Below are 12938 nucleotides of genomic sequence, written 5' to 3' on the forward strand. Positions count from 1 at the left end.
TCAACCAACAAACAGGATCAGACAGGTTTTTTTGAGACTGCATATCATTATACCTTTTTTTCCACATTCTTACTGCATTGTTAATTCTTATAGTATGTGTTCTTTTCAAAATCTTAAACACTAGTTCAATTATAGTGCACAAGCTCTACTTATTATGTATGGTTAAAATATGCTGATTTTTATTTTTCTTCAGTCCTGGTGTCCATTATAGTGAACATGAAAAAAATCGAATAAAAAAATGAGTTGGCACAAATCTTGTTTTTTAGACTTTATTTCTATATTGGCGAAGAGCAAATATCAAGTGGATAAAAACATTTTTGTTCAGTGAAAAAAATTCAGGTCTGAAGGGGTTTTTAATCAAGGCTGCATTTATTTGACCAAAAACAGAAAAAAAACTGTAATATTGTAAAATAGTATTACCATTTAAAATAAAGTTTTTCTATTTTAATATACTTTCAAATATAATTTATTTCTGTGATGCAAAGCTGATTTTTCATCATCATTACTCCAGTCTTCAGTGTCACATGATCCTTCAGAAATCATTCTAATATGCAGATTTATTATCAATGTTGGATTGATAATTGTGCTGCTTAACAAACATATTTCACAATATTACAGTTTTTTCTGTATTCCTGATCAAATAAATGCAGTCATGATGAGCAGAAGAGACTTCTTTAAAAAAACATTAAAAACTTTTTGATCCCAAACTTTTGAACGGCAGTGTATATTACTAATCATTCATTTCATTTTTAACAATGTTTAAATAGTTTGCCCTGTGGACTGCCAGGGTGAATCCTGAACAGTTTATAAAAAACAGATGTCCTAATTCCTTATACCTATTGTTCCATACAATACAAATAACAAACTAATTAATGTGACAGACAGACAGACAGACAGACAGAAAAATAAAATAAAAAAATTAAATTAAAATTAAAATAAATAATAAAAAAATTAAATAAAAATGTGTGCCGATACTTGATTCTCGTAATATTGAACTGGGTGCTAAAACAACACACGGCATGTGAAAATAAATAATTCTATTAGTCATAGAATATATTCTTAACTAATTCCTTCTTATCTTCTTATAGAAAGTCCAACTAATGAAAGCTGTGGTGTAGTGTATTGCACTGTGTGCTGAGTCTTCGTTTTCAAGCAGGCCTCTATGTGTTCTGAACCAATCAGTTATCCTGACAGCTGGCCAGAGGGCTCCTGCCCATGTGTCAATCAACAGACAAGAGAGGCGTCACCATAAGACTCTTCAGCAAGCTAATATAGAGATACATTTTACATCTTGATCTGTTATCATTTGATATCTTTGTCATCTAGTTTTGCTCTTACGATTTGTTAATTAATGTACTCTCTGTATATCAGTGTTACGGTGATATGATCACAGAAGTTACTATAACCTCAGCAAACTCTCTGCCACATCATTAATATTTTCATTATGAGTGGCTGCAGGTGAAGATCATGCATTATGGGGATCGATAACACTTAAGCATCATTACACCAAGCATGATTGCTACTGATTACATACGCTCAGATGTCGTAGAGAATATACAATGTTATGAATCTATTTAAGATATGTTTAGATTTAGATCAATAGTACTTATGATGTACTGTGTTTTAACTTATCTAAACATAAAATTAATCAGAGGCATGACTTTGATTTGGTAAGTTTAAAATGCATTATACTCTAACCGGAATATGTTTACATAGATTATTGTGTATGTATTATATTTTTATTATTAGACTATTAGCTTTTTTAAAGGACATTCTAATTATTTATATGCAATCTGAAGAACCATTGAAAACCATATGACTCCATATTATAAAACACTGCATATGAATGAATTCCACTAATGGTCCTCAAACTCAGCTGATGTAAATCAACCAACACTACAATGCTTCGCTTCATTGTTTGCTAATTTCAACTTGAGTTTTATGGAACAATACATCTCTGTATAATTATTATAATATGCATTCAGATAACAAATGCATGGTTTTAATATATAGTCACTTACTTAAATACATTAGTGCTCAGAGTCTGTTTGGGTGGAATACTGCACAGTTCATCCATAGGTATCTGAAATATACACCACTGGCTTATTTACATGCGCTTGCACAGTATATCATAAGCCATGTTACAGGTTTCAAAAATGCACTTAAGCAAATAGATCAAAGATATGGTTAGACAATACTCCATATAAAACTAATAGGAATGAATGAGTCCCTTTAGACACACAGACTTCTGAATTGTCTGCTAACTGTTGCGATACGAAACTGGTGTAATGTGTTAATTTTAAATCAGGTTGTTCATTGACCTTATTAGTAGCTAGCGTCAATGTGAACACACCCTCCACTGACTCACAGCTTAACTGCTCTACCCCTTGTCACTATCGGTTATGTATGTAATTCTCTTCCATTGTCTGACTGTTAGCAAACATGCAAAACATATGTTACATTCCCCTGCTTATCACCCCTTATTACATTCCCCTTATTAATCTATAGCAGCTCCCATGTCTATTATGAATTGCCAAAGAGCTAGTCAGAAAAAAATACAGCACCAAATGAAAGCAGCGAGCAGATTACGTAGTAAAACTTTGCTACTACAGTTCTGTGTAATTCTGATGATATTACATGATGTAATATTATCAAGACCAGTCCAGTTTCATAACAATAAACTTACAAAAAAAAAAAAAAAAAAAGTTAATACTGGGCCAGTTGTGTTCGGCATGCAAAGAAGAAGATTGTGAACTAGGGTAGAGCTATACAGCATAAAAACTTTTTTGACAAAATATTCAGTAACTTATTAATTATGTTTTCCACACTGTTATTAACTATGTGAACACAATGAAGAATCATTTAATCATTTATATGCACCAATATATCAAAACATAAAAACAGCAATATTTATTTACATATTACCTTTTTAAGCATTTATATCAAAAAGGAAACACTGAATCAGAGTTATAAATCAATTCACTAAAATGACAGTTTGAAAATTAACCAAACTAACCAACCCTAAAGTAGTTTAGGCTAAATGATTTTAAATGCAAGATGCTTTTAAAACATCTTAATTACAAGCACTCTAATGATATGAGCTTTAGAAAACTTAATGGCCAGATGAAAAGTGCATTAAAATCATGATATTCTCACCAGCAAAATCATAGTAATATATTGTGAATTTTCAATTTATTGCCATGCCCTGTTGTACAATTTATAACCATGTAAGATAATATTTCTAAAGGGGTGGTTGATTGCGATTTCACTTTTTTAACGTTAGTTAGTGTGTAATGTTGCTGTTTTAGAATAAACGATATCTTCAAAGTTACGACGCTGAAAGTTCAATGCAAACTTCACAAACCCAGAAATTTACATAAATCCCGCCCCGGGAACATGCAATAAAGGGGGGCGAGACCATGTTGCGCTGTTTTAGAGAAGAGGAAGAGTTGTTGCCATGCCGTCAAAACTAGGGGTGCCTGCATGAAACAATATATTCATATATGAATCGTGATTCTGTCTTCTAATGATTCTAATAGATTCACAAGTTTCACAATCAATGTTCTAAAGCAGCTCTTGCGGCTCTTAAAGTGACAGCGGGCTATATTCCTGCTGCCGACTGTGTGCTTAATATTAATCAAACAACAAAAGACACATTCAAAATCACTCACTGCTCTTGACTGAAGGACTTTTGTAGCTTTAATAAGAAACAAAGGAAGTTTAAATCTTGCAGTGAAGACTATGCTGTTTTATTTTACATTAGGTTATTAAATTTCTCTAGTAAGCACAGTTTGTTTCATTTGTATATTTTTTATTCTATTGTATTCTTTATTACAGTTTAATTATTTTCAAAAAATTTGAGGACCCTTTTTTTTTTTTACTAATATTAGTTACTCTGGTATTCTGCTGTGGTATTGAGAATTGTGACATTTCGCTGGTCTCTAAAATGTAGATGTCATAGCAACCTTATTTACAGAAAATATATATTTGAAATATATCACTATCTTTAAATAAACCTTTCATATAAAGTTTTGGTCATATGGCCCACTAATAATCGTTTTAAATAATCGTGATTACAATATTGACCAAAATAACCGTGATTATGATTTTTGTCATAATCGAGCAGCCCTAACTACATGTCAACTAACTCTCATTAAGAATGAATAATGATGAATATTTGCATTTTGGGTGAACTATCCCTTTAAGGAATAGTAAAGAAAACGGCTGTAAACAAAACACGTGTTTGCTAACATTTGATTATTGCAGATCTTCAAGATGGTGTGTGAAATTTTAAAATACACACCCTGTTAAATGTTGCACGTGGTAATCAGGTGGTGCGTGAGGATGTGAGCTCAGCTGTGAGCAGCAGCAGCAGCAGCTAGGGCTCACGTCAGGTGGCTTTCCGCAGCGTCCAAGAGCTTCAGCAGCAGAACCAGAACCACCAGAACCTGATCAGAGATCTGGAAGAGCAGAGAGAGAGGGACCAGAACCAGGCCAAGACTGCCAGGTACTGACCATCTACCTTACATTAGTGCTCATCTTAGAGAAGGTCTTCCAGCACATACATCAGTAAAGCACAAAATCAGTAAAAAAAAACATACTCTCTCAGGCAAACAGAGTTGGAGCAGAGTCTAGAGAAGGTTCAGAAGGAGCTGGAGCAGATCAAGGAACAGCTAAACCACCAGAAGCAGCTGGCTGACTCTGCCACCCGGCAACGAGACATGTACCGTATCCTGTTGCAGACAGCTGGAGTCGAGCTTCCACCACAGGGTGAAAATTTACCCTTTAGGGTGTACTCACACTAGGCACGGTTGCCTTGAATCGAGCCCGAGCGTGATTATCCCCCCTCCCCACTCCCCCGCTGGCCTGCACTCACATTGCACCTTACGTTCGGGGCTGGAGCACGCCTATGCTGCCTTCACGTGCTTTCGGAATTATCGTAAACACGAGTTTTCTAATCAGAAATTGGACATGAATGGCCTCTCAAGTTGTATTTACTACTCTGAGATTATTTTGATACTCGAGTTTCCGAGTTAGGCGGGCCATAAACTTTAAACATATTGGAGGGGACAACGATTGCTGCTGTCAATGCTATTCTTTATTATTCTTTTTATATATAAAACAACAACAACTAGGCTACATCACTTTGCCTTGTCATTAAAGTTTTATATATAGGCATTTGAAGCACATTGCATGTATTATAAACAATGAAATAAGCATTTGACCAAAATTCCAGAATCGTATCAAGCTGACAATCTGGCCCGGTGAACTCTAGGTTATCAAGTAATGGAATGTTACATTTGATTCTTTCTGACAGCAAATCACTTGAATGCACCAAGCTCGTAATCACGACTTCAGTGGGAAATAGAAGTTTCCGATAACACGTGAAGGCAGCAGAGAAGGGCACTCGCTCAGCACAGTGGAGTGCATCGTTTTAACTTTGTGTTTGTGGTTTATTATTTTAAGTCTTTGGGACGCGGTGACACACGACTATTTCACAAAACCACTGTTTTTACAGTATTTTTATCAAATAAATCCATCCATCCATCCATGCATGGTTACACTTTATTTCGAGCATTTGTAGAATGTTAGGCTAGGGTTAGTAGAATAAGTTGCCGTACTTGCAAAGTTACTTATAGTCAGTAGAACATCTGTTGAGAGACCATCAAAATAAAGTGTTAGTAGATATTAAGCAGACAGTCTACTAATACTTTAATGACTGCTAGTTGACATGCAGTTGCAAAGTTATTTATAGGTAGTTGAATGTCTAAAGTGGACTATCAAAATAAACCAAAAAATAAGTATAACCAAAAAAACACACACACACACACACACACAAAAAACCATACCAAACAAAACCAGACAAAACAAAACACATAAATAAAACAAAACAAAAAACAAGCAATTCTATTTTTTTATCATTATTTTATATAAATAACGTTAATTAATACAACTGACTTTTTAAATAAAAAGAAAATCAAGCCAATAAAGTATACTGTAAAACTGAGATTCAATTGATTTTGCCCAGTAGTTCTTTCTTGGTACAACGAAAACCACAAACCAGAACCACAAAATGATCTGAAGATTTCAATAAAACCCTGCTATCATAATGTTGGAGTAGGATCTGAACTGCACAAATATGAAGGCGCACTCAGAATCTCTGCTGTGGTGGAGCACTCAGGCTTTGATCTGAGAATAGAGGACAGGAGACTGCTGATCCATTTCCTCTTTCCGTGTGACCCATTTTCCTGCGACTCATGCTACAGTGAGATTGCCTCACAACCCCTGGACCCTACAAACATTCCTTCCTGCGGACACAAGTGATTGAATCGAATTATTTCCTAATCCTTTCTTAGCTCCATGTTTATGATTCAAATTTATACACCCACACCGATGGACGAGCCACGAACACTGGCTTAGGTTGCGTATTCCGACTCGGAATGCACGAATCAGGGCTTCGAGCTTGTGCGATCCAGCAGTAATTAAATCCAGCGCCTTGACAAGCAAGAGGCCACGGCGAGACAGACATAATTGCAGCCTTTGAGATATTCATGTGCAAACTGCTTTGTATACTGTGACAGCTTAGCAGGTTCAGCCAACACAAACTTGAGTCTAATTAATTTGAATCAGTAATTTGCATAACTAAATCAATTCTCATAATCACGGGGCGTTTCACCCTCAGCAATAAACATCTGTGTCCTTTGTGGTTTATTACATTCACCATGAAAAACATAGCTGAGCTTTATGTACGCTTGTGTATGTTGAGGCATCCTTTGCAAACGCTTTCTCTAATAAATATTTCACATTTGCACTTTGATTCAAAAAAATTTGACTCCATATTTTTCCTGGGTTTGCCAACACGAGAGGTTTGCTAAGGAAATGAAGCAGTCATGCCTGTAAGCGGCATGTTCTGCAGAGTTGCAGAATTACAATGGATGTAAATTCTTGTCTAGGAGGGACTTGGCATGGTGTGCGCGGTTCATGAAATATAAACCGCTAGCAACAAGGGTACAGAAACGATTTAGTACACGAGTGCAAACATTTGCAACAAACAGTGAAAAGAGATAAAACATTCAGGTACAAAGCCAACATGGAAGTCACATGTGTGACAAATGAAAGCTAGGGGGGCCGAATATGTAATAGGACCCCCCCCCCAACAGTGTGTTCCCACAGATCACTACAGATGTCATCCCATGGCTCCATGTTTCTCGTTCCACCGTGTTCCCAGTGTAATTTTACTGATTCAGTGCCACTAGAGGAGCGTTCTCTCCCTGTGGCAGCAGAACTCCCCATCTGGTCATACATGCATCATGTTAAATGGTTTCAATCTATTTCTCCCACTGGCCAGATTACAGGAAAAAGTACATCACTGATTCTTGAACTCAAATGAACAGAACATTATATCTAACTGACACTGCCATCACCTCTCATTACATAGCTCCACTGAGCAATCAGATATTTTAAACAGTGACCGCTATGATTTTCTTCTGTGGAACAGATATTTTTGAACAACACTAAGGTTCAAACAACATTAGGCCTCATTGATTTTTATTATATGCACCTAAAAAAATACAACTACATACAACCAGGTAAAAAAGTTATTCATATTCATAATTTCTATAAACTATTCCAATTAATATTTGAATTCAGGGATTGCCAAACTTTTTGAAATCCAAACCACTTTGACAAAATATTTTCTTAAAGTACCCCTTTAGATTTTAAGTTAATATTCCAATAATTTGACAGCACATTCAAATATAATAACACTACTACTACTACTACTACTACTACTATTAATAATAATAATAAAACCCTATAGAAACCCTGGCCTGTTTTAACTCGGTTTAAATCCATTTTCCATGCCCATGTATTTGCTTAAGTATGTAGCCATATGAAGAGCTGAATAATGTACAGTCATCCAATGCTAATTGCAAAACAAACCCCAACAGGGAGATCAAAACACCCCTTGCTTTGCATTAAGGTCTTGATCACTCCTGTATAATCAGATGATAATGACCGGCTGACTGTTCATTACCATTACTATCAGTAACAGATTTACAGTTCCCCTCAAGAAAAAGTCATTTATAAAACGAAAAAAAGAAATATGGTGTTCATTTACATTAATTTATCATGGTCAGTCTCTTTTGTGTGCTGTATGTGAATGATCTGTACGAGAGTTGTGTTGTCCCTCAGTTCAAACATCGGCCTGTTTAAGCTGACTGATAGCCAAACTGATGCCATCAGTTTATACAGAGAATGTATCTCACACTGTCAACTACCCAAGCTAATGAAATCGCCATGACAAAGCTGACTCAGTGAGTAATCTAATATGATATTTATGTAACTGAATAAAATCTGTGTGCAGATCGTATCTGTCATTGTTCGTCTCTGGGCGGGATTCTGTCCCGTTTTACCAACGCTGACAAAGGAAGGTGACACAGTGAGACAATGTACTACACTATGTTCTACAGTACATCTATGCTATGCTAAATGGCATGTGGCCTGATTCGTTTCGGTAATTAGTCCTATCACATATCTGCTGCACCCCAAAGCTAATGACATTGGGAGAAAATATTTTCATGTGGCATCTTTTCATATTCATGTCTCAAATTCTCCACTTTGCTGATTGGAGACTTCAATAAGGGACACGATACTGTCATCTTCCTCCCTTGTCAGAGCGATTAAATTCATTAAAAGCTCTTCAAGTAATTCGGCTCATCTACAGCAGAGCAAATATTCAATTAATACAGACAATTTAATAACTGTGATTCCCTCAATCCAAAGCACATAACCTTGATGCATGTCTGCGCTTGATTAATAGGTTTTCTATTCTGAGGTCATTTTAATTTCCTTTAACTATTCATTAGTCCATTTATCATGCTGTGGAGAGCCTGGCAATGTAAACTCCACTCTGACAGAAACTCAAACACATATGGTGTGACTTCAAACACACTCAAACTCTTCATCAAGGACTACAATCTAGCACGATTGAAACCAAAATATCCCTGTGGACAAAAAAAAAAAAAAAAAAAAATTTATCTTACCATGTTCCAAGTGGTCCATATGACTATATTCCAAGGATTCTTAAGCCATTCTCCTTTTGTGTTCAATGGAATAAAGAAAACGATTTTGCTTTGCAACAACATAAAGGTGGATAAATAATGAAAAGATTTATCTACCATGTTCCAGTAAATCAGAGAACAGGGGTTTCTTGGCTTTCTTTGATCTCTGAAAAGATCAAAACCTGTCAACCCATGCAGTTCAAGTGAGCACAAGACATTTTCCATGCTGATATATTTATCAAGCAAAAATCTAGTAAATAGCTTGAAATGCGCCACTAAAAACAGCAATTCATCTTTGACCTTTTTTTAGTTTAGGACAAACCCCTTTCATGAAATCATGTCCAAGTGAATTGCTATTCTTCTAAATTACAAATAATGAATCCAACTAATTATTTCATGAGACTTGGCATGTCAAGAGTGCTTTGGCCAAATTACCATGCAGTTTTTTTATTTTTTATTATCCTTGTTTCTCTGTCTGATTCGCTCTCTAGTCATTGACTGATCTGTATGAGTATGAATCTCTGCCTCTAGTGCCGCCACATGCACGACCTCAGTTACCCACTGCTGATGCGTTTGAAGAGAGGATTTATTAATATGCAAAACATGCCATTCATTGACAAACAAATGATGGCACCTTTAAGTGGTTAGTTGACGCATAACGTGCACATGGATTTTTTTTACAAACAGAATTTATATAAAAACATACATGTATAATTCAAAGTGTTACTTGCCACTTCTTTGTAAATGCTTGTGAAATTTACTAGCAATTTCTGAGTGAAAACTGCTTCTCCTTTCTGAGTTTTTTTCACGATGTATCAATAACTAGTTCATTTTAAATCTTGCAGTGTGACAAACCATCTCGAATGATATGAGGTCAAAGCTGCATCCATAATAATAATAAAAATGCTGTTTAAAGTGGAGTTTTGCATGACACACTGCAGGGTATCAGCTACTGTAAAAAGCAGTAGTGGAAAATAGTACAATTCAAACTAAGCACTATAATTTACTTTCCTAACCGTTCTGAATCTAGCAAAACCACTGACCTACATGCATTTTTTCACTAAAGTAGCATTTTCAGAGTTGATCAGCACTTTGACACTAGAAACAATGTTTACTTTTCCCAGCTCACCGCACTGACATTGCAGCCATGCAGACATCACATAACACACAGTTTACCTTTCGTCCGCCAGTGTTGAGCCTCAGTGGTGTCAAGAAGGGATCAAATATCATATGGCTCGTCTCAATGATGACTGGAGACTGTCTCTTCCCCACAGAACACAGATTCCATGCAGAATTTACAAGCCCCCAGAACGATGGCACTGCAACAGGAGAAAGTACACAATGATGATTTGCAATACATTCATCAAATGCTCATACTTATTGTAAGAAAAACAGAACATTTGTTCATAATAAGTAGACTTAGAGTGAATTTATAATAAATAAATAAATGCATGAATGAATGAATGAATGAATGAGTAAGAGCCACAAGTTCCTTACTTGTGGATGTAATAATTATAAAGTTAATATTTAAATATTTCCAAAAACGTTTAAATTGAAGCTTCTTTTTTTTCTGAAATGTAAAACTGGAGCAGTACAGTTTTGTGTAAAATGTGTGTTTCCTGTTAATTTTATTAATAAACATTCTAAAAAGTACTTACTGGAATATTGGATGTTAATTTCAACTCACGCTCACATACCACAGATAATAATAACAATAATAATGATGATGATGATGATGATGATAAAAAGACAATTACGAGCAAAAGTCAAAAGTAATAATTATGGTGGTTTGGATGTAATTAAAAAAAAAGTAACAAAAAGGTACATGCAAATGTGTAATGTAATGCAAATAATGTAAACATTATTTGATGAAAGTATCCAGTTTTTGATACATACGAGTAGAATATAGAAAAGTAATTTTTTTAAATGGTGTGATTTCAAACAATTAAAATGTAGGTATCCCCATGTCTTCTGCTTTAAATACACAAAAACATTTCTTACAGCTAAAAGAAATAGCACCATATAAAAGTGAAAACGATTAAGGGATATTAATAGGTAGTAAAGAAATTATATTACTTTGAGGTATTTCAGACAGAGTGTGCTAATATAATTAGCAGCAATCACTGTTTCAACTGCAACACTCTGACTTCTATTAATTTCAATTTTATGATCTAGTCTTTCTTATTATAAGTCTATTAATGGCTACGGCTCACAGCTACGGTTTCAAATGTCTCTTATACCAAAAAAATGGCAGTTGGATTTGTAGCAGTCCATTATGAAGGAAAATGTTAAAAATGTTACAGCTGCCCCACGTCTCCCTTTCTCATAACTCTTTGATACTCATAAGAAAGTCGGTGCAACAATACCCCTCTATTCTTTTAAATAACTTTATTCAACATCCGAGTTCCAGCAGCCCATGACATTTTCAAGCAATTTAGACAATTTATACAAAGTGTTCGCCTTGGCATTTTCACAGAGTTGTGCTACATGCACCCCCAGCTGACAACCATTACATGAGATGATTGGCAGCCTGCAAAACAGAATTCTTTATTAATAATTTATGAGCAGTCAGCGGTGTGGTTGAGGACCTCCAAGCTTGCATCTTCTATCAAGTAAATTCAGAAAATTCAGAAAAGCGACGACACATACGCAATTCATAATGTCTATCCCACCACAATGACATCAGCACTTCTGCCCTCATTTCAGGCCTCCAAATAAGTAAAGACTATTCATAAATCATTGTTCCCATTGTCCTGATGCTGAGAGAAGCAGGTGGTCTCCACACCATATTTTTCATGTTGTGAGTCGCCATCATTTGAGCCTGCATTTTCCCCGAACAAGCACCACATGCTGTTTGCTGTCATGTGAGCATTCAACAATTCTCCTTGAGAAAAGAACTTGACAAAGTAGCAGCGTGTACACACACTTCCGTACACGAAAAACAAACACAAACCCAGACACACGCACACAAGATGTGTACTCTCTTTGACCCCCTAATGCTATGATAAGAAGGCCTGAATATTGTTTGGGAACAATGCTTGATAAACAAAAGTGTGGCTCAACTGAGGTCACAACTGAGTAGCTTTGTGATTAATAAAAGTACAGCTGGTTGGTGTGGTCATCGCTTCAGCGGACTTAATTTAAAAATAACAGCCGGCTGCTATTCCATTCTCATTTCCTGGTATAAAAACTATTTCTGCATTGGATGGTGCTGTGTAGAGAATGAAAATGGATTCGAAAAAAAACGTTGAGTCATCTCTTATTTTGGAAAGCATTGAATTAGGTTGTAATGTCCTCCAAGATGCAGGCAGAAAAATGGGAAATAATTCAGATCCTTCTACATCAGTCACTGAGATGACAGGAAATCTATAACCAGAATGAGGCTGCAGTGTATGGAATCGATCTGCTAAACACAGGTGACATGTCATAAATGGTACATACTTATAACCTATTGGTAGCTCTAAAAGAACAACCACAGTCAACAGCTTTTCACCTTTGGAAATAAAACAATCAATGTATACAAAATCAAGCTGAATCTTTACTTTAGATATGCTGCATGTTAAAGACAGTTTTAAAATATATTAATCGGAATTACATTGAGTTTCCTTTTAAACTCTTATATCGGTTAACATATCACTGGAAGGGAATAAGATTTTCAGGGATTAATAACGTATTTTAGTCTGTTCCTCACACAAATCTATCATATATCTTCAGAAGACTCATAATATAGTGTACTAATTTGTATGGATGGCTTTTATAACACTTTCTGGTGTTTTTGCAGCCTTTTTGAAGCCTTTAAAAAAAATAAAAAATAAATCACATTTTTGTTCCACAGAAAATGTTCCAAATACTGCATGGCTTTGGAATGACATGAAA

The 12938-nt window shown here is 35.5% G+C and overlaps 1 protein-coding gene across 1 annotated transcript in view; it reads right to left on the reverse strand.

Annotated features, from left to right (window-relative positions):
* ca10a (carbonic anhydrase Xa) overlaps nt 1-10432 on the reverse strand; it is a gene marked incomplete at its 5' end in the record, with an annotated part of 121945 nt that extends 111513 nt beyond the window's left edge. Inside the window, one exon of the mRNA XM_016532338.1 lies at nt 10239-10432. Within this exon, the coding sequence (XP_016387824.1) occupies nt 10239-10432 (194 nt within the window). The remainder of the gene's footprint in view (nt 1-10238) is intronic.
* Nucleotides 10433-12938: the final 2506 nt, after the last annotated feature.

This window comes from Sinocyclocheilus rhinocerous, unplaced genomic scaffold (assembly GCF_001515625.1).
Source record: "Sinocyclocheilus rhinocerous isolate Xijiao unplaced genomic scaffold, SAMN03320098_v1.1 scaffold1537, whole genome shotgun sequence".
In the NCBI taxonomy this organism is placed as follows: Eukaryota; Metazoa; Chordata; class Actinopteri; order Cypriniformes; family Cyprinidae; genus Sinocyclocheilus; species Sinocyclocheilus rhinocerous.